The 19797-nt window shown below is 43.5% G+C and overlaps 2 protein-coding genes across 5 annotated transcripts in view; one reads left to right on the top strand and one right to left on the bottom strand.

Annotated features, from left to right (window-relative positions):
* LOC147756121 (uncharacterized) overlaps positions 1-18191 on the top strand; it is a 56559-nt gene extending 38368 nt beyond the window's left edge. For all 3 annotated transcript variants that reach the window (XR_015326091.1, XR_015326090.1, XR_015326092.1), the window contains one exon: positions 10792-18191. The gene's annotated coding sequence lies outside the window, so the exon portion shown is untranslated. The remainder of the gene's footprint in view (positions 1-10791) is intronic.
* The window catches only part of LOC111249875 (uncharacterized), a 59311-nt gene that overhangs the window by 18833 nt on the left and 20681 nt on the right, over positions 1-19797 (bottom strand). Inside the window, exon 1 of one of the 2 annotated variants that reach the window (XM_022804319.2) lies at positions 18998-19397. The exons of the other annotated variant lie outside the window; for it this stretch is intronic. Within the exon in view, the coding sequence (XP_022660054.1) occupies positions 18998-19002 (5 nt within the window). The 5' untranslated portion in view covers positions 19003-19397. Of the gene's footprint in view, positions 1-18997; positions 19398-19797 lie in introns of those variants that run through there. 2 annotated transcript variants of the gene reach the window in all.

The following is a 19797-nucleotide window of genomic DNA, read 5'->3' as shown; positions in this document are numbered from 1 at the left end:
ATTAAATTCGGCGCGGATCACTTAAAAGGTAACAAGACGGATTCGCACGAATAAAAGATGGCATCGTATAGAGCCATGTAGTTAATAGTTCTTTTGAGCGGAATACGGTCTGTGTATGATCGGCAATTTGTGGACATTGACCCCAAAGTTTATCGGTGCACTCTGTGATACACTCATTGTTACGTAAATCTAGTGCAATCAAGCTTGGGGTATCATTGGTTCGCGTCGACGAACCCATCAATATGCAAAACATGTGTGTTAATAAGACAAGGTTTTAAGCGAGTATCGTATTGTATGCATATCTAGCTATCTTCTGTTAGGCCTATTCCGGTTGTTTGCGTTAAGCCTTATTCTTTTCACTAGTTGTCTACTACAGCTTAGTTTTTCATCTTTGCTGGTCATCTTTTTGATAGGACCCTTCATACTTATTTCCGTTCGAAGGCCATCCTTTCGGCCATCACACTTGCTGTCACTAGTCTTAACTGTCAATACAAGCACTTGCAATAAGTCATTGAGTTCACCGCAACTACAGTTGTGTTAACTGCTCAATGTTGGAATTTTGCGCTCTGGGTGCTGTTACTTTGCTAATGATGACGGCAAAACTGATAATAACAACACCGTTTCAACAACGGCACCCTGCCCCCCCCCCCCGCATAGTTATTACCGCTTCAACTGGTGGCCTTCTTTTATCATTCTACGAGGCTAACTCGGAGGCCGCCAAAGAAGGCAAAACACGTCGACGATGACAACAACTACAATTGCAGGAGGCGTAAGTGAACAGGCGAGCTAAGCAGCCAGCGGAGGTCGAGAGGGATTGGTTGGGGTAGACTTAAATCGTATCTCCAAACCGGTACCATCAGTACCCCAGCTAGACCCAGCAAGCAGCATCTACCATCATCTTAATAATAATAACCATAATTCTTGCCACACGTTGGTTCCGTTTATCTCTGGAACGTTTCATTCGTAATAGGGCTTAAATAGGCGAAGGTCACTGCTGTCGGCTGTGTCATTAATGCCGGTGGCGTTATTGCTAATGTTTTGTGCGTTAGAAAGGGGAGCTACTAGTCCACTGCCGCAGGATCCGTGAGAGTCAAGAAACTTCCATGCTCCGTTAGTTTGCTCACACTCGCCGTTCCTTGTCGTCGCCCGTTGCCAGCGGCAATGACTGGCTATTGATCGAGGCTCTCGTCGCTATCTTAAATGCTTCTGTAGCTCTAGCGCCGCAGTTAGTTACACCTGAGATGCGTCTCTCCGTAAAGCAACGTCCGATATCCTCATTTCTTGTCGCCACTCTTCAAACCACAAAGCGAGCTATGACAGTTTTTAGGAGTCTTTAGCAATGAAGCAGCGTTCAGTCTGTTTTCTAAATCTCATTCACACGTTGAATCCGACCCTGTCCTCCAGCGTTACTGTAGCCCATTTCTTTTCGTCAGTTCCGTTCTATTTCCTCAAAGCCTTTCACGTTTCGGCCAGCTCTATAATTGTAGGCAGCTCAAAGAAGTGATAGGCAAGAAATCCCCATTTACCCTGCTCCTAAATCTAGTCCAGCTAGCGTCGGATGAAGAGATAAGAGCAGTAGGCCAACTAAGAACGTGCCCTGCGTAATAGGTTCCACAAGCGCCAAACTAAGGCATAGGATCACAATGCAATGCAGTGAGCCCAACTACTTCCGAGCGCCTTATGGCTTTCTAAATCCAGCGTCACTTGTGCCAGTTATCAACCGAAGCTTGGCGTGAGAAGAAAGAATGCGAGAAATTGAAAAACTATCCTATAAAAAAAGGAAACGCAAAGGAAACAGGAGGATACGGCTCGTCTTTGTAAGCTGCAGCAAACAGCTTTTATCGTTTGTTGCACTAGCCTTCCTACTACCCGTATTTGTCGCCGATTTAAATTGTCGATAGGCAGCTGTTGGAAGAGGCGACACGTTTGTGACAGTCGTGTGCTATGTTGTGAGATAGATTTAAGCGATAATAGCCGCTAGACGAACTAACAGAGAACGAACTATGAACAGAATCAGATATAGATTGAGTTGACAGCCGAAAACTCCGCTTTGGTTTCGGATGGCTCGGGCTCAAAATTGCCAGCCTTCGACTGTCTTGACTTGTTGACAGATTTTAGCTTTTCTTTGGTCATTTTACCTCCGCTGAACAACAGCGTACAATGACGCCCCCAAGAACAAAATTGAACGCGCGATTACAACGGCCAGCTGATGAAACAATTATCGGTTAGTTTGACGCTTACCCTTGACAGAATGCAAGCACTATAAATACTAGCCTCAGAGAATGATAAAGTACAAATGTGGATTATTTGTGGATTATATTATTATCATTTGTGCAATTTCGTTGAGCAAACAAATAGCAATAGTGGCTATAGTAACATTGGCGATAAGGCTAAGGATAAAAACGTTTAGTACTATGATATTATTCTTGGATATATATTGCTCCTTTGCTAGATATCGTTAGCAAGCTCAAACGAAATGGAGACGAGGAAGAATACTTTTGTTGAAAAACAAAATGGCGCCCAAAAAAGTAAACATGCAATAATAATAATATAGCAACAAAATAATTAAAAAAAATTACCCCTTGATGAAGGGTTATGTGTAACTGAGCAAAATGGGGCAAAAGTTCCAATTTTCTTCAAACCTTTCACGCTGTTTAGTAGATAGTCCCCATTTCTAGGAGTGCATGGCTGACAGCCTCGTTCGAGCCAGGCTCATTTTTTTTTGGCTTTTTCTACTTTTCTATGTTTTGTTAAGACGATGGCCTATGCCCTTTGTCCTAAAGCTGAATATTCCACAATAGTTTCTCTCGTTTTAATCATTCCGTACGTAGCACGCGACAGTATCGTAGCCGGCCCGTGTCCGCTTTTTCGGTTTGCTGGCTGTTATTCTCTCCTGCTGAAAGCTGTCACGACCTACGTCTATCCAAAAAGCGCCCCCCTAGCGGTAAGCCATCTATTGTATATAGTCTCGCCGTTGGCTGTTGAAAGCTGCCGAAAAAAAAACCCGAATTTGTAGGTCTCAGCACTTCTTTCGTCGTTCGGCATTGTTCCGTTTCGGCCCACTCTATCTGCTAAAGCATCCAAATGGCCACTAGATCCTACCAAGTTCTAAAGATCTCGTCTCACCTAGTTATGGTAGATACTGAGAAGTATTCAAGGACAAAATTAAGGGGACACCTGTAGGCACTTTTCTAGCGCCGCATTTCCACGCGCCGATATTTTATTTTGCATCCCTATCCCGCGCTTTCCTATAAACGAATGTAGTATTTCGATGAAAGATAAGAAGAAACAGGTATAGTAAGTGAAAAAAAAATTGACACACTATAGACACAATGGGTGGTCATTTCTAACTGCAACCTTCTTTAGCTCCGATAGCCGGTATATAGCGACGGTTACGCACGGCGAAGGCAACCAGCTCAGTGTACATTTCTATGCAGTCCGTTGCATTTTACTCTGACTGATTGCTCGCGCTCGTTCGTTCGCGTGGCAACTCGTTAACTGCTACGATTCCATTACTCGGTTGGGCCTTTGAGATGCGGCGGAAGGCGGCGACAACAACAACAGAACCTAGCGCCGCTAATCAGGCTACGGGGCACCCGATATGTATTCATTTCGGTGTGCGCATATAAGCGTGGGCTAAACTGTAGTTTGTCCTTGTATCTACGACTGTATCGTCGTTTCGGTGGCATCGTCTGGAGCAAGCAAGACCAATCGCATGGGGACGGCGATTCGAGCCAGAGCCGGTCTGTCTGCTAGACATTCTTCGTTCGAGAAACCGAATAGCTCATACGCGAGTTTTGTTTCCACACATCGTATGTGGTTTATGCCGGTTTAGTAATAGCAGCTGTAGCAGATAAATGTACATAAGTAGATATGGGCGCGCATTGTACACGTGGTGAGATCTTATTACGGAGCAAGGCCTACACCGACAGAGCCAATTCAACTGTTAGAGCGTGGACGTCTTACCGCCCTTTCAGCCCTGGCTGATTGAGTGATGGCAGCCTAAGCACCGACGAGCGTGGACCTGTTACTCTGTGTCGTTGTGCGTAGCTAACCGACAAATCCGTGTTTAGTCAAGTGGCCTAATTAACGCCTACGATGATGGCAGGCTAACTTTTACAGCTCTACGCCACTGGAAGAGAGCTGGTTATAGAGTGCGATATAATTCGGGGGACGGCCCTGCCATCGCTGCAACCAGCGTCCTGTCGTAAATACATTTATGACTCGACTTGTTTTCACGCATATCGCACCTATAATTATGCGCCTATATAAATCTTAGGCCAAACACCTCAGCTGCATACTATCCAAACTATCGAGTTTGTCGCCTCGCTTAGCGGCCAACAAATAGTCGTTTCTATACATTTATAGATCTGACGTCCTTGGGGAGTTAGCCAGGCTGTTCGTAACCAGTCGGAAGCTATTCAGCGGGAAGCCCCGCGTCCGCTTAATCAGGATTGATTGGTGTTATCATTCCTACGAAACATATCTTTCAAGGCCGCGGAATCGCTTCGAGAATTGCTGACTAGTTTAGCCTAACAAGTATTTTGCCGTTCGCAAATTACGAATAGTGACCGCTTCTCATTGGCGCTAATTTCGGTATTGTTATTAGTTCGTTATTGTACTTGGCATGTCGTGCTTTAAATGAAACAACTAACGCTGTACGCAATAACAGCAGTGGCCGCCTGAAGTGACTAAATAATGTAGGCGTTCGGAAGAGCGTTAAAGTTATTGAAGTCGCTATCACGAACCCGATCATTAAATAGACGCTCGATTTCGACAGCGTAGGAAGATCTGGTTGGTCTTGAGGGATGATGCTCCACTAAAAATCACGTTGAATCAAATCGAATTGAAGTTTCACTTTTTGATAAGGGAACATTTATGTATCAGGACAATATGTTCATTTAAAAATAACTGAACAGCCATCACTTGAAATACATTAAGAATCAAGTCACCGATCTGGATGTGCCAGTGCTTGCATCTGGCATCGATCGTCACCCCCCAGAAGCTTTGTAGAGCTGCTGATCCGACTAACCTAGTGCTATTATGTGTCATAAATGACGTATCGTAAATAATAAGCCCATCTGCTTTTCAGCAAAACCAAAATGAAGTGCACCTTTCTATATTTTCGATGTGCCTCTGCCGTTTCGAATATCCGTATAGGCTACAGGCTCATTTCTGTACTGTTTGTGGGCAACGACGTCCAGTTTCTGGAAACCTACATCTGCACAGAAGAGAACCAGTCCCAGATGGTAATGTCTTCTCGAAGAACATGGTAGGGGTCAACGCAGACGAAATATACGGCATGCAGGTGAAAGTGCGAGGATGCTGTTGGTGGTACAGCAGTTTGTTTAGTGTTAAATGCTGATAAATAACATCAGCGAGTATTTTTTCTATTTTAAGGTATTATATCGCCTGTCAACAATCATCCTATAGTTTTCTGGTAGTGAATTTCGCGTCTTACAACAGCCATCGCAATGTTTTTTTACGGGATTAAGAGCGTACGATCTTAGCCTCAAAGCTTCAAGCAAAGGTAATGAGTAAAGCGCTATCGCGAGCTAACAAGCGACTTCCATTGGAAAAATGATTGGTGATACTTCATTTGGGGTAAAACAGCGGCATCGCTTAATCCCACGGGCTTTTTCAACGACGATCTCTGGAGTGCGCTCAATTTCATTATGGCGTACACGTAGTTTGCATATATGAGTTATTAATTATCCGCTTGACTAGATGTATACGTTTCGAAAGTAAATTAATGGGTTTAAGTTTTCTTAGGGTCTAGCAGAGCTGCTGCGTGTCAGTGGCGTGACCTCATCACCATGTCCATTCAAATGGACCTCATCTCGCGCCGACGAAAACCCTGGGCGTTATGAGCACGAACTTGATATTCTGGAAGTTTCTAGTGTTGCCAATACACCGCAAGTTGCGCGCGTTACGTTGAAATAAGATCGGAGTGAATCTCAGTATTAACAGTGACGATGAAATCAGAAGTTAGAAGTAATGAATGCACTCAACAATGTTCCGCTGCAAAAAGATGATATGTCAGATATAATCAATCAATCGAGCCTCCCTATCAAACAAACAATTATTGCTTTTACTTGTTCAGTTACCATTAGTATCGTAACATAAACACCCCGTTTATTATAGAAGCATAATTTCCTTTATCTTGGCTATATTTAATGCTACGTATAATTAGAAAGCTAACTATTATATGTAAAATAAAATGTTTACAAGTTTGTTAGAACAAAGAGGATTATTTCGCTTTACGTGGGATCGTAATTGCTTTGTTCCGCGTATGTATAAAAATCTGAGCTACCGCTGCCTCTTAGTCCTATATATGGCTGCATTGGCTTTTGATTAGGGCTACTGTGTTATTGTATGCGTGGAAACTAACCTCTATAAAGGTAACATTATGCCAGTCAGGTCTAAACGCACAGAGGGTAGTCGTTGGGCTAGCCACATATCATTTCTGTTTTGGTATAGCTTCAGTTTTGTCGGTTTGTATTATAAATTTAGTAATAATATTCAGTACAGGTTCTGCTCGCTGGAGAGCAAATGATTTTTTGGATCGTTGGAAGATTACCTAAAAATCAGCAATGATGAATCAATCACTGCTGATTTCGTTATAGGCCTAGAGTATTTTAGGTTTCGTTTAGGCGTTTTAGCTTGATTCCGCCAGCTGGTAATTTATTCAGTGTGGTAATTATCACATAGTCCAGCTTTACGTTTACTGTTACACGGAAAGTACCCGTGGTTAAAAGCGAGAAATGACGTAATATCAAGGCTGTCACGTCGAATATTCCTAAAATGCGCATCCAATGAAACATTTTAGGCAGAAAAAAAAAAACCTGAAAGCTCGACCCACTGCTTATGACGCCAAGGAACTATTATGGTGCCGTTTGTCGCCTGTCTCCTCCATTACGCTAGCAGCAGCAGCGGCACACTACTCGTATCGTCCAAAAGTAATCTTTATATTGGCTTCAGGCTAGACACGTTGCGTACAGCAGCAGGACAAAGCGGGCTAGAGGTATGACAGTAAAACAGGCCATTGGTGATCTACACGGCGAACATGCAGAAGTGACGACGTGTATTAGCCATTATCTTTTGTAACGACGGGGCCGTATTCGAGCTGGTCTATACAGTGAACTAGCTAAAGATATACAACAAGGAACTATCTTTGGATAGTATAGCTGGCTAATATAATTCGGTATTTTTGTTACCTTTCTTCATAATCCGTGAGCACCCCAATCGATTCCATTCAAAGCAGTTGTTCCTTAGTTTAAAACAATGATCGCCTCTTCTACCCTGTACCATATACGCAGCCAAGCAAAACTGTTTAATACTCGCCATTGGCTTCGCTGTCTACTAGTGTATGATGTGAGACAAGCTTTTCTGGAACAACAGTTTCCACAAAAAGCAGGGTGCAAGCAACTTCTGCCGCTAGCAGGAGTCGAGATACCGAGAGACCAAGCGAGCATGTCTCAGTTCAGAGTCGGTCAACCAAGACTAAAAGGAAGGAGAAAAAACATCCGAATCCAAGGCAGACGAGGTTCGCGTCGGCGTCTAATTCTGACAAATGGAGTCGCAAAGCAGCGCTATCACCACTAGACGCCTGCCATGTCCTCGTGGCAAGGAACCTTCGACCCACCGCTCCTACCTGTTTCGTCTTTATTGTTTTAACCGTGCCGTACTATATCTGGAAGTGCTATGGGCCCTGTCTGCACGAAGTGACAACGGGGAGAAGAACGGTAAATGCCTTTAGAACGGGAACACATCTGATCTTTCTAGGCGGCTGTGCGTACCGGATACTCGACTGTTTAGTTGTATTTTGTAATCGGCAGGCGGAAGGGACCACGAAAACTACACGATTAGGGACAGCGATACATGGACGTACTTTATTTTGAGATAAGTTGCCACTTAGTTCTAAGCATTTCTTACAGCTACCATCGTCATCAATATAAATCAAATCAAACATCTCCGCAGGTTTGCAGAGCTATTCTAGCCCTATTGAACGGCTATGGAGGGCCAACATGTCGGCTTTGAGGATGGTAATTTTCCTTTTTGATCCTTGACGAGAGGGCTTGGTTACACAAGGCAGGTCCCTCCCCTAGCGCTAACTTCGGTCCCACCTCCCTATTTCATCTAAGGTTCTGCCCAAACGACTTGGCACATTTGTTGTTACCATTGCACATAACCCCAAGCCCTATGGTACTTGCAGACTGCCAGACCCTTTCCGTTCAAATCTGAAGATTAACCGGGTAGGTAAAGTGCCAGCCAAAGCGCGTCTTAGAGAAAATCGCAAGGTGTCACACCCAGTCTGTTGGTTCGTCGTTGATCTTGTTTTGGGAGTCTGTTTGGGTTCGTTTAATGAAAGTGGATACGCTTATGTAACACTCACTGTTTAGCATTGTTGATACAACAATTTTCGCCGACGGTATACATATTTACATGGTTATACGTATAGTATGCAACTGCCACGTTCTGATTATTTTTACTACAATGCGTGTCAACACCGTAAGATATAATCCCGATTACATTCGTGATTTCGCATGCAGTATATGTGATTATGACTTTCCTTATTCACAGAAGTTGTGCAGAATGTGTCGCTGGCAGGATTCGAAGCAACAACAACCCCTACCCGTTGCATATATGATTATGCCTTTTCTTAAGACGTATGCAGTGTTGTGGCCGCATAGCGCGCTAGAGCCATATTGTTGAAGAGCGCAATGCCTTGTTATGCCACAGCTGAAAGCATTAGACGATAGAACAGAACAGGACACCTGCAAGCTACTTGCCCGGAAATAAAAAAAAAAGCGCTGCTGTAGCAACATCCAATCGAGACAACGAAACAGCGGAAATAGGGGCGAAGATATACCGCTGGCTACCGTGTGCACGTTCATGTGGTCACACATATGGATAGATGTACCCATGGACAGAAGCACACGAATTGGCGAATGGCATCGTCATTTAGATAAGGCTGGGATTTTTCTACCTGGGAAGAAGCAGGCAGAGAGACAGGCGCCCATTATAGGTCTATCCAGGGTATGCTGCGGAAATGGTCGGTCTGCCGCATGGCTACCTTTTCCAACGGCACGGATATTTTCTCCACAGGAAGTCGAGATAACATTGTGCGCACGAATGGAACCGGAGCAGACCAAAAGACCAATAGACGGACGCACAAAATAGGCTGCATGCAAGCTCCCTTCCTTCGGCTGCCCCATCACATGGCGTCGCTCCACGATATCGAGGGTCGAGCACGACGATTCGGGTTCTATTAGGGTAAGCGAATAGAAAGAAGGCAATGGAAGTTGGTGTGCGGCACGGCTCTGCAGGGCTGAATTGGTGAACAAACCGTCATGAGAGAAGAAGATAGTCACGCATGTGCTTAGATAAGTGAAGTGGTAGTGACCGCTACAGGAGAAGATAGACAACAAGTACGGAAAACGTCACACGGCAACGGAAGCCGGATGTCGAACGAAGTGCTGGAAGAGTTTCGACGCGTTGACCTGCTTCTATCGTGGCATGAGAGGTAGTGGACAGTGAAAACGCTGTAAATTCTATTCAACTGAAAATCCGTTGATACTCCGCCAATCGCTGCCGTTGGGTTTCGGCTACGTTTTTACCACACGCACTTCTTCCACTTTGACGAATAGAAAAAAAGGAATAAAAAAGATAACTACCTGAGAGTAGGAGAAGCAAATGTGCTTTAGACACAGTGGGCATCGTAGCCAGGTAGGCGGATCAACAGGTAACATACGGAGTAGGGAACAAAAGGGAGCTTCATATCAGGCGCGTCAAGGTAGGCAGAGACGAGATCGGCGCCGCATCCAACAGTGGCTAAAAAAAGCTGGGAGAAAACAAGCAATCACAATGTGAATGTGCCTCGGGCGCGTGGTGTGGATCTAAAAGGCGCAATGACTGATGCAAGGCTGGCCGATGATAAGGTATGACGGGACGATGTGGAAGCGTTTTAATTTACGTCCTGGAGCTGTGCTGGGTAGCAGTATCACGAAGAACTAAGATGGATGACGCCTTGAGAAAAAATGATGGCTGCATGCCTTAGAGGCGTTTGAGCCGTACAATGTCTGTAGAGGTAGTGCAGTGACCGAACAGCAATTCGCGGGGGCGGGAAAGTTTTGCGAATAAATTGCATACACGTGTGGCACTACGGGAACAAGAGGGAACAACTGGACGTAAAAAAGTTAACACACCATGCACTTTATATACACCGAATAGGGCAAAGGTCTATGAACGTTGGCCAATAAATAAGCCTGCTACCGTTACTGCATACAGCATTGGATATTTAAAACAAGAGCAAAAACCTTCGCCACAAGGGCAAGAATCGGATGATGGGTCTCTGGTCTCGAACCCTATATACAAACGCGCAAGATATATATATATATGGTTTTTTTTTTTAAATTAAGCAGAGTCAAGTACTGAGACACACAGCAATAAAAGCTCCGATAAATAAACACACGCAGTACGTTATTATTTTTCTTAGAGCAAACTTTATCCATTTAGCAAAAGGCAAAATCGTGTTGCCGGATTTATTTTTGATGAAGTATTTCAACTCTGGATGGGTGTCGATGTCATTAGGCGCAGAGCCTTGATCATAGGCGTAACGTATTTGTGGACCTTTACAGCAACAAGGTTCGGTTTCCTTCGTCGACGGTTCACATAATCCCCACAGCAAACAAGCCCGTACCAAAACATTGAATCAGAATTATAATGATATGTACATAGAACAGTACACAGATTGCATGATTTATATCCGCTCTTAATCTTTTATTGCAGGCAACCGCGGAAGAGTTGATTAGAATAATAACGTAGGACAAGCACCGGCAATCAACTACACTAGCTGGAAATCCATATCTAACCAACTTTCGAAGAAACGTAATATGGGTTTGCAGTTCTAAAGGCACGTCTATGTCGATTGTAATAGACAAATACACCCGCCTATTTGAAGCACCTCAGATTAACCGTTTCCTAGCTGAAGTAAGAGTAGATATCACAGTAAGACAACAAAGCCCTTGGCCGAGATGGGTACATCTACCACCGTACGAAATCACTACGAAGTCCTAGCTGATATATATATATATGTGTGTATGTCTATTTATGCTTATTAATTGCTTTCTTTATAAAGCAGCCGAAGTTCGTTGAAGCAAACGCTGTGTTGTGCTAATCCTTTGCGACCAAAGGGGAATTTTTGGTAGTCGACTTCGAACAAATAAACGGATCCAACAATTTATACCACTTCGATCGAGCTTCTCCATCAGAACGTGACTAACGGAAAGGATAAATATGTCCCTTGGACGGCCAGGGCTTCAGTAGTCTGCTAGGAAAACTTATGGGACTTATTCGACAAAACTGTTGCCAGTGCTCAGTAGACGCAGCTTCTCGTCGCTGTCACAGCCACGTAGATAGGCCGTGCAAATCGCAAACATAAGCGAACTAAAGCGATAGGCTTTCACGCGGAGAGCTGGTGACGACCGAGACGGCAGGACTACGTCGGACTCTCACAAACTTACCCCACCAGCTTTTGATAGACAAGCCAGATGCCGGGTGTGCAGAGATAAGAAAGAACTATCTCCATCCAACAAGCAGACTCTCCGTAGAGATTTTCTTTGAAGTAGATGCCGCAAAGTCTTTGATAACGCTGGTTCTTGCGATATGCGTCGTAAGATACTGCAGACCCAGAGATAGATACAGGCAAATGGCATAGCGTACTTATCGCTCCCAGGCCAATACATGCCAACAGGCATCACTTTCGGAAACCTCTCATGGTCATCAAATGAATGACGTTTAAGGTGACAACCGTCCACAAACGCCCTGTATTAGTCAGTACTGTAAATTCTATGCATGTCTTACATAGGAGAAGTCAAATGTTGCTAGACATTTCACTACTATTTTTTTGTCCTTTCATCTTGGAAGTCGATTACGATCGTTTTGCTACCCACAGACTTTCATTTTGGCTTGATCGATCGGGACTTTCCAGCTTGGTTTTACTTACCATCGAAATCATAGTCTTCAGTTCTGATTTCAAGGCGCACTCTTCTGCGGGTTTTAGCTGCTTAATATCACCAAACCCAACACAAAGCATGTATGGCTACGTTACCCGCTCTACTCCAGCTATTTTTTGCAACGGACTGAATCTCTCATCATTCACGCTCTCAACGACCCCTTCAACTCTCATTCTTCTTGCCCGATTTCCCGAGCTATTTCTGATAACGCTGTTGTGCAGCCAGCCGCGCCTAACCCACTCCTAATGAGAATGGACAATAATTGCTGAAAGCCACTGAAGCTAGCGCTGCCACTGACTGCTATTGCTGCCTATCCTTAGAGCAGCTGGCGTCAGCCGCTAAGCCGTCAGTTGCAACAGTGTTTCTATTTCAAGCGAAACGTTGGCACTATGCCAAATCCGACGCAACGATTTAGCTACTAGTCAATGCCGTTGCGTAGTTCTTTACTGGTAGGAGTCGTATAAGAGGTTTAGGCTGTTCCAACGAGCAAGTAAGACCAGGTTTTGAATTAGGGGGTGTGGGAGAGAGAAACGTGCATTTCAGAGAAAGCATTCACAGTCTTGAACAGTAAGTTGCTAGAATAGAGGTTTTTTTAGGGGACGTAGGGCGCCGTCGAAGAACGGGCAGCTTAAGACAAACAATGGAAGTAGCATAATGCCACCAGATGAACAAAGGCTGAATAGAGGAGTAGGAAGAGCGGAGCAAGGACTTACTCGCCAATTATGTCTACTGAAAATAGTCCATTTGGGGTACAGAAGTGGATTGGTGAGCCTTCATTACTATAATTGGCCTGGAAGTGGCCGAACTGAGGTGAATACTCTTGAGGCTGGACAGAAAACTATTGCCAGTTGTAACGTGTGCAAATGATGTGAGCATCACAGGGTGTCGTAACAAAACAAGCCCCTACCCACGGCCAAGTTGAAAGAGCTAAAAAAGAAAACATCATTGAATGGATCTTGTGAAAACTTAATAGGACACACCTGAAGAGGTAAATTGGACCATGTTTGCTGGGTAATAGAGTATCAGTCATTTCTTTTTTCAACAGGATAATCTGGTTGTATGCCCATATGGATCAGCTCTATATTTCATCATGCGTGAACCGCCGCTGATTTTGGTTGTAACATACTTTACGAACGTACTATATTTCTACATAAACAGCCTGAGTGTACGACGTATTTATCCCTTTCTCCGTTGTTCTGCCCAGAACGATAATCTAACTTAAACACCTAACGCATGCGTCTGAGCTGCGCCTAATCGTCACCAGCCACTTATCTAACCTTCCTCAACAAACCAGAAATTCTGTTACGGGCATCTTTGCTTGCTCACTCTACGTCCTAACGAGTCTTTTGTTGCTAAACTATTCCTTAGCCCATATAGTAGGTATATTTTTGCCTCTATACTAGATGCTTATCTGTTATCATATTTACAACTGTACAGGTGATATTTCTCCTGGAATATTTGTTGGCCTTTGAATAAACAATTAATTTTCACGGAAGCGCGCGCTATACGTCGACAGATTCCAGTGTAGCAATACTGGTGAGTGGAATTGTTTTGCTATTGCAACAACATCGGGTGAACTTTCCGTTATAGTTATATATCCATGACATTCGGCGTAATCTGAAAAAGGATGATTTTGTCCAAGGTTTAGTCTTGTCTTAAAAAATATACAAATACCAAAGAGTTATACAACAAAATTATTCAGTGTCGATCAATATAATTCCGGTCCAAAACTACAGCATAAACATTAGTCAATGAAAAGAATAATAAAGAGCGCAGATAAAAACTGAGACATCCAAAAAATAAATATTGTTTTAAAAAAAAAAAAAAAAAGCTAAAATATAGAATAAATCGGTGGGCAGACCACTTGTGTGTATCATATGTATGTAATTCACATAAACACTGAGTACACGCGTCCGTTTCGAACGAACGAGGCGTCTTGACGGTTGCTAGTGTTGTAGCTGGCAGGGCAATTCTTACTTAAGCTTTTGTTCAGGGTTGACGTGCCACGATTTTGAGATATACACACCTTATCGACCATGCGTAATAATTCGCATACTTATAGGACCTTCGTCGGCTCCTACTTCAGTATGAAAATACAACTTAACAAAAAAACACGCCATACGAAGAATTACAAGAGTATTTTCGCTATTCATAGCTATTAGACGACACAAAGTGATTCCCCTTGTTTCGTGACTGTGCCATTCACTGCTACGTGTGCCCATATTACCGTTACCCGTGCTCTGGAACGAAAATCCTGTGCCTCTTCCCACCCAACGTCTTCATCGGTCCTTCGTATATTGATGTTCGAAAACTTGCCTATGCTCCGCCAGTTTTACTTTTCAAACTGCGAACGATCTTCATTCTGCTATAGCTTCGTTTCCCTAACGCACGCCTCTACTTTACCGGTCTGATCGCTACCTCATTGAATAATTTCATCAATTTTTTTTCCGTATTCACCTGAAGTTGGAAGTCACTAAATATCCCACGCCAAGCACAGGCACGTCATTTGCCCAAGCTCGGCTTCGGCCTTCGACTGATGAATCGGCCATCCGCCACCCGCCACTGGCTAAAGCCATTATCAAGGGCCAAGCAACGTGGTTGTACGTTTTAGCAGTTGTCGCAGGCTCCTGGGGCTCCGAAAGTCTCCTTAAAACTTTGTAGTAAACTTCGAGCCGCACACTAAAGCGTCCTTGAGGTCTGCTGCGTTGGAGTTTTCGAGCCATATAGCCATATATAGCTGTCGTAGTGATCTTGAAATGACATTAGGCAAGTGAGAGAGAAGCTGGCCATCGTTCCCATCGATTTCCGGTTTCTCGAAGTTCATAGTTACCACCCAGTTAACAGACGAGCTCTCTGTAACGAACGGACCAGCTACGACGACGGCGAACACGCCAGCGGGCAAGCAAGTGAACGGGCCAGCAAGGATTGCTTCCTTGCATTTCTCTGGCACTGCCATTTACCGATATTTGAGAGAATACCATTCAACAGGCTGACTTGGTCGTCACAAGACAGTAGACGGAGGAACAGTGACTTCAGGGTGAATTCGTTTGCTTCGAATAAGAACCTTCTAGCGGCGCCAAGGGGTAGGTGTGGAATTACGATGGTGAGGTTCTGCTAGGACGACATTCGTGGCAATTACCGGTGGGCGACCATTTTAAAATCGAACGCTGACATCCAACAGACGGCCGACGATAAAGGCGAAATATAAGGTGTTAAATAAAAAGAAAGGCGAGTGGGCAGGGAGGAAGAAAATTTAAAAATCGGTTAAAAGTTCAAATGAAAAAAGCCATGTTTCTACGTATCAGGAAAGGGTGACATCTTTTTTGAGGGCAGCAGTTCTACTAACGAAATCCGGACGAGACAAAATGCAGGATACATTTGTCCAAGGTGTACACTGTGTAGAGTAATACAAATAATATGATGTTTAAGTGACCATGAGATAAGAATTGTGGAAATGCTATTGGCCAGAGAGAACTAGACTTACTACGGAGTATCATGATCGTTTAAAGATACATTGTCTCGCCGGTACATTGCGTTTGATCATTTCAGGGAAAAACTAAAAAGGAGTTATTTTCCAGTTACGATTTAGACTGAAAGATGAAATATTAGACCAGTGCTTTGTTGATCAACCCTTTATAGAGTATACATGTATATATGTAGTTCAGTATGTAATACGTTTTATTTTGCTGCAGTAGCATTGTGCAAAGAGACAGGACAAGATTAAAAAACTCAAGGCCGCTAGAACTGCTAAATCACCCGTAATGAGGCCTGCTGAAAGTTACCGCTTACAGATACGACGAAAGACAACTGCTCCGACCCGTTCGCCGAGCATGTGCGAGAGCTCATTTTCATACTTGGACATGCACACACGCAAACACATGGATTAAGCTGTTCGCTACAAGCATGAACAAGCAAAAATGATGGGCGAAAAAAAAAGTAAAGAAAACGGAAAATGATAAGATTCTGCTGCCGACATTTCTGTTGGCAAAGGCATTAGTATTTGGGTGTAAAAGCAATGGCAGCTGTAGAGCGGGAATATCTAGTGGCGTCGGGAGCTGCCCCGAGCTTACGTGTGTTGGAGTGTCGTATTAAACGGAACGAGCCCGCATAGCTTTATAACGCAATTCTAGCTTGTAATGTTCAAAACAATCACACGTCCAGCCCCTTAAGCCCCTCGCCCCGCCAGTTCCTTCGTTTTTCTTTCTCGCAACGATTTTAGTCCCTCCTTCCTCGTCTTCGCGACTAACGCCGCCATCTTGTTGTGCTCTGGGAAATAAAAAGAAGCCCTACCGCCGATGCTGCAATTGACTTATGTTGAGAAACATCGCCGACACAGCCGAAGCGATCCGGAACGAGCCAAACGGATTAACGGATCCGAATAAAGCAGGATACCGCAGTTTATAAGGTAGCTAAACCTGAGTTGACAACCGTGCCTAGAGCGATCATACCACCAGCTTCGAGCAAATTTCGACCCATCCGGCGATTTTCAAACAGCAGTCTACAGTCTCGGTGAAAATGTCTGTCCGACTGAGTTTGTCTCTCGATACAGATCCGTTTCTCCGCCAGGTTGTCCGGCATAATATACGTTTTGCAGTGGGAGAAGATAATAAATCGGGGAGATCTACGATGACAGTGTCGAGTGCGGCCACGTCAAACATAATATAGTATATAGAACGCATAGAAACAAAGGACCGCAGATTGTCTTTTCGTTCTGGCAGTGCTGTTCAAACAACAGCGGCGCGAACGGTAATATCGATGCCGCAGACGACGATTATGTGCGCGTTTGGGCGTGTTGCAAAGCTGCGGTGTCTTGAAAACGTTTATTGAACTTTTTCGTTAGATGGATGTGCTACTCTGTTTGCTTTTGTTCCATTCCGATGTCGGTCTCTGCATCTATTCCGTCTGATCGAGAGCAGATAGACGAAAGATCCGCACCGTTGCGGAACAGGAAGCTCGAGCATAGTCGTTTTTTTGTGGCAAAGGCCCTCCAGAGCTAAAAGGAAAATTACGTCACGCTATTTACTTATCCTAACGACCCATGCTACACATACGTGCATATATGCAAAGATTCAACGTCTAAGATGTCTGGTTCTGTGGCGAGGGCGCGATTGCTGTTTTCGAGGTACGCGTGTTAGGACATTCCCGAAACAATGCAGGACGACAGAACTTAGCCTGTCTTTAATATACCTCAAATTAATCACATTTATTTTACTAATGTTCGTAATTAGATGAGTGCGCGCTCCGTCTCAATTAGGTTCAATAGTAATCTGGTTTTTTGATTTGCTTTGTTTTTACGCTTGTGAAATGTATTTCTTTAAGGCTGTTACTTGCGTAATTGCACCTCTGTGCGAAAAATACAAATCCTACGTATGAAATAGACGTCTAAAGCTCTTGGGTAGGACGCGTTCTTCTGCGAAGCTGATTATATAATTGAAGATTACATGTGCCACTGAAATATATTAATTCGAGGTAGTCGTTATACTGCGGTGCAGCACATCGATAGATGTTAAGGTTATTATTTTTATTAGTTTGCTGCGTCAGGAGACGATAATGGTAGGTTACCATAATTTTATATGAGTACGCTATCTGTGCTATTGATGTGTCAACGGCTCTTTGGTAAAAGCCATCCAAATGTGGATAGCATCTACTAGGAGATTGAGTGTCTGGACATGGCAGAACTGTGCATGGACCACTTTGTAGCTCGAAGCGATCGCGTGCTTAATTCCGAGATCTTCAATTATGTTTATATTATAACGTATATAATCGGAAATGGGGGCGTTGAAATCTGCTGAACTTAATCTCTCTCTGACTGTATTATGCTAGAACTAGGCGTGTATTCGACATTTATAGGAACCTGTATTCATGTTTATTATAACTCTCTCGCTTGAAGTTTGCCTTTAGTATTTTGTTTATTCAAAGGTCGTTTGTAATCGATGTTACTGTAATGCAAATAGATAGGAACTTTAGTGTACTCTAGGAAGTTATTTTTAACAGACAATTTAGAACATCCGAAAGATCTGCATAATTCAGATGATATTGAACAGACCATATAATCACATTATTTCACCTAGGTTTGGGTCGCCCATGGTTGCAAAGGTTACTACCTGTGAACTCTCGATTTTGAGCCCTCGCTTATGCTTGGTAACGTTGAAGAAAATAGTTATTCAACTATGTTCACCTGCATGCCAATAAAAGCAATGGTTTAACTATATCATCGCGTACAATTTATCAGGAGAAGTTCATACGAGACGAACTAACTCTATAGCCCGAGCAGCGTCAACTTAACTTCTCATGAATATATGAACGTGCTTGCAGATTTCCGCGATATTTATTTTCCTATTTAGTAGCCCATATCTGTCTCGTTTAAACTCGACCTAACTCAGTTCTAGTGTTTCAGATTTCGACCTTGGTATTGATACAATTTGAGGCCTTAGCAGGCTTTCGATAAATACCCTCCTAAAGTGGGCAGAGGATTAAGACGTACCCTTGAGCCATTGCTCTTCTCAGAAAAAGGATTGACAGGATTTTGTGTTGACCTATTTCTATATGGGGAAATCAGTATTCATTATACGATACTAGATGCCAATCAACGATAAAGATCTTCTATAAACACAAAATATATTAAGCCTTGATATTTACCTATTTTGCATTTGCCTAGATATAAATATGATGTTGTGCTCATCAAAAAAACAGATCGTTTTTTTGATGCGCTTTTTTTTAAAGTCATTCAACTTATTTATGACAAGTTCATTAATTTGCCAGCTAAAGTCGCAAATAATTTTGACCTGTAGGTTAGCGCACTGGGCCCGTACTTTTGCCAGGTTTCAATGTAATCGAACAACTCAACTGTGACTTGCGCTTTTTTTTTACAGCGAGACGAATTTAGTCTATGACAAACTATTCAACTAAACTAAGCTGAATTAATTTTCAAGGAAAATGTATGCCTTTTCTACCTATTTGAGTTTATCGCCCGTACGTACCACATGGAGTATTATCAGCGAGTACACGAGCACATTCCAGCCTGTGTTCGAAGACCGGGAAAATTCAAAAGTATCACTGAATAGTGGCTCGAGTCTGTTGACGTCCGCTGAATTTGTCGGCTGCATTCAACAAGTTGCGGGCAGCGTCCTACTGGACCACTAAACGGAGTACTTAAAAAGGAAAGCCGATAGTAACTGCTTTGCTTCAAGAGAATCGCCATCTGAAAGATACTGAAGGTGCCCACCAGCGTTTGTTTTTGCGCAAAGTTACATAGCCGTATATTCTTTACTAGAACTGTCTTTGTCGCACTTTCATTTTTGCTCATAATCCGCCATTATATTGTCCTGTGCTCGCTGATGAACTCCTTCAATGCTCGATTCTGATCGAGCTATGCATCAGATTTCAGACCTAACAAACGAACGTCATTCACATACAGACCGCTCAATTGGGAAATGAACTGACCAGCTACCGCCTTTTTCGTTCTTTCTCATTCTGTGTGTATTTCGTTCCTTTTCGTCCCTTCTGATTGCCTTTAGCATCACACTCAAAGTACTGAAGCCCGAAAATTGATCACTCCTCGAAGCAAGCGGTCAACGAACTCCCGCGTGTTTTTCTTCCCTCCTCTTCCGTTCCGCAATGAATGAGGTCACGCCTTGCGCTGTCGGCAGCCAAAACAGAGATTGTATAGACATTCGCATTGATAGTGAAGCTAGCAACAGCCATTGCTCTGCTTGAGCACTACCACGATCGTCATCACTATTACCGTTACTGCAGCTAGCAACAGTAACCGCAGGTTGCC

The sequence above is a fragment of the Varroa destructor genome, unplaced genomic scaffold (genome assembly GCF_002443255.2).
Source record: "Varroa destructor unplaced genomic scaffold, Vdes_3.0 BEIS01000004.1, whole genome shotgun sequence".
Taxonomy (NCBI): domain Eukaryota; kingdom Metazoa; phylum Arthropoda; class Arachnida; order Mesostigmata; family Varroidae; genus Varroa; species Varroa destructor.
This window is presented reverse-complemented; position numbering and strand designations above follow the sequence as displayed.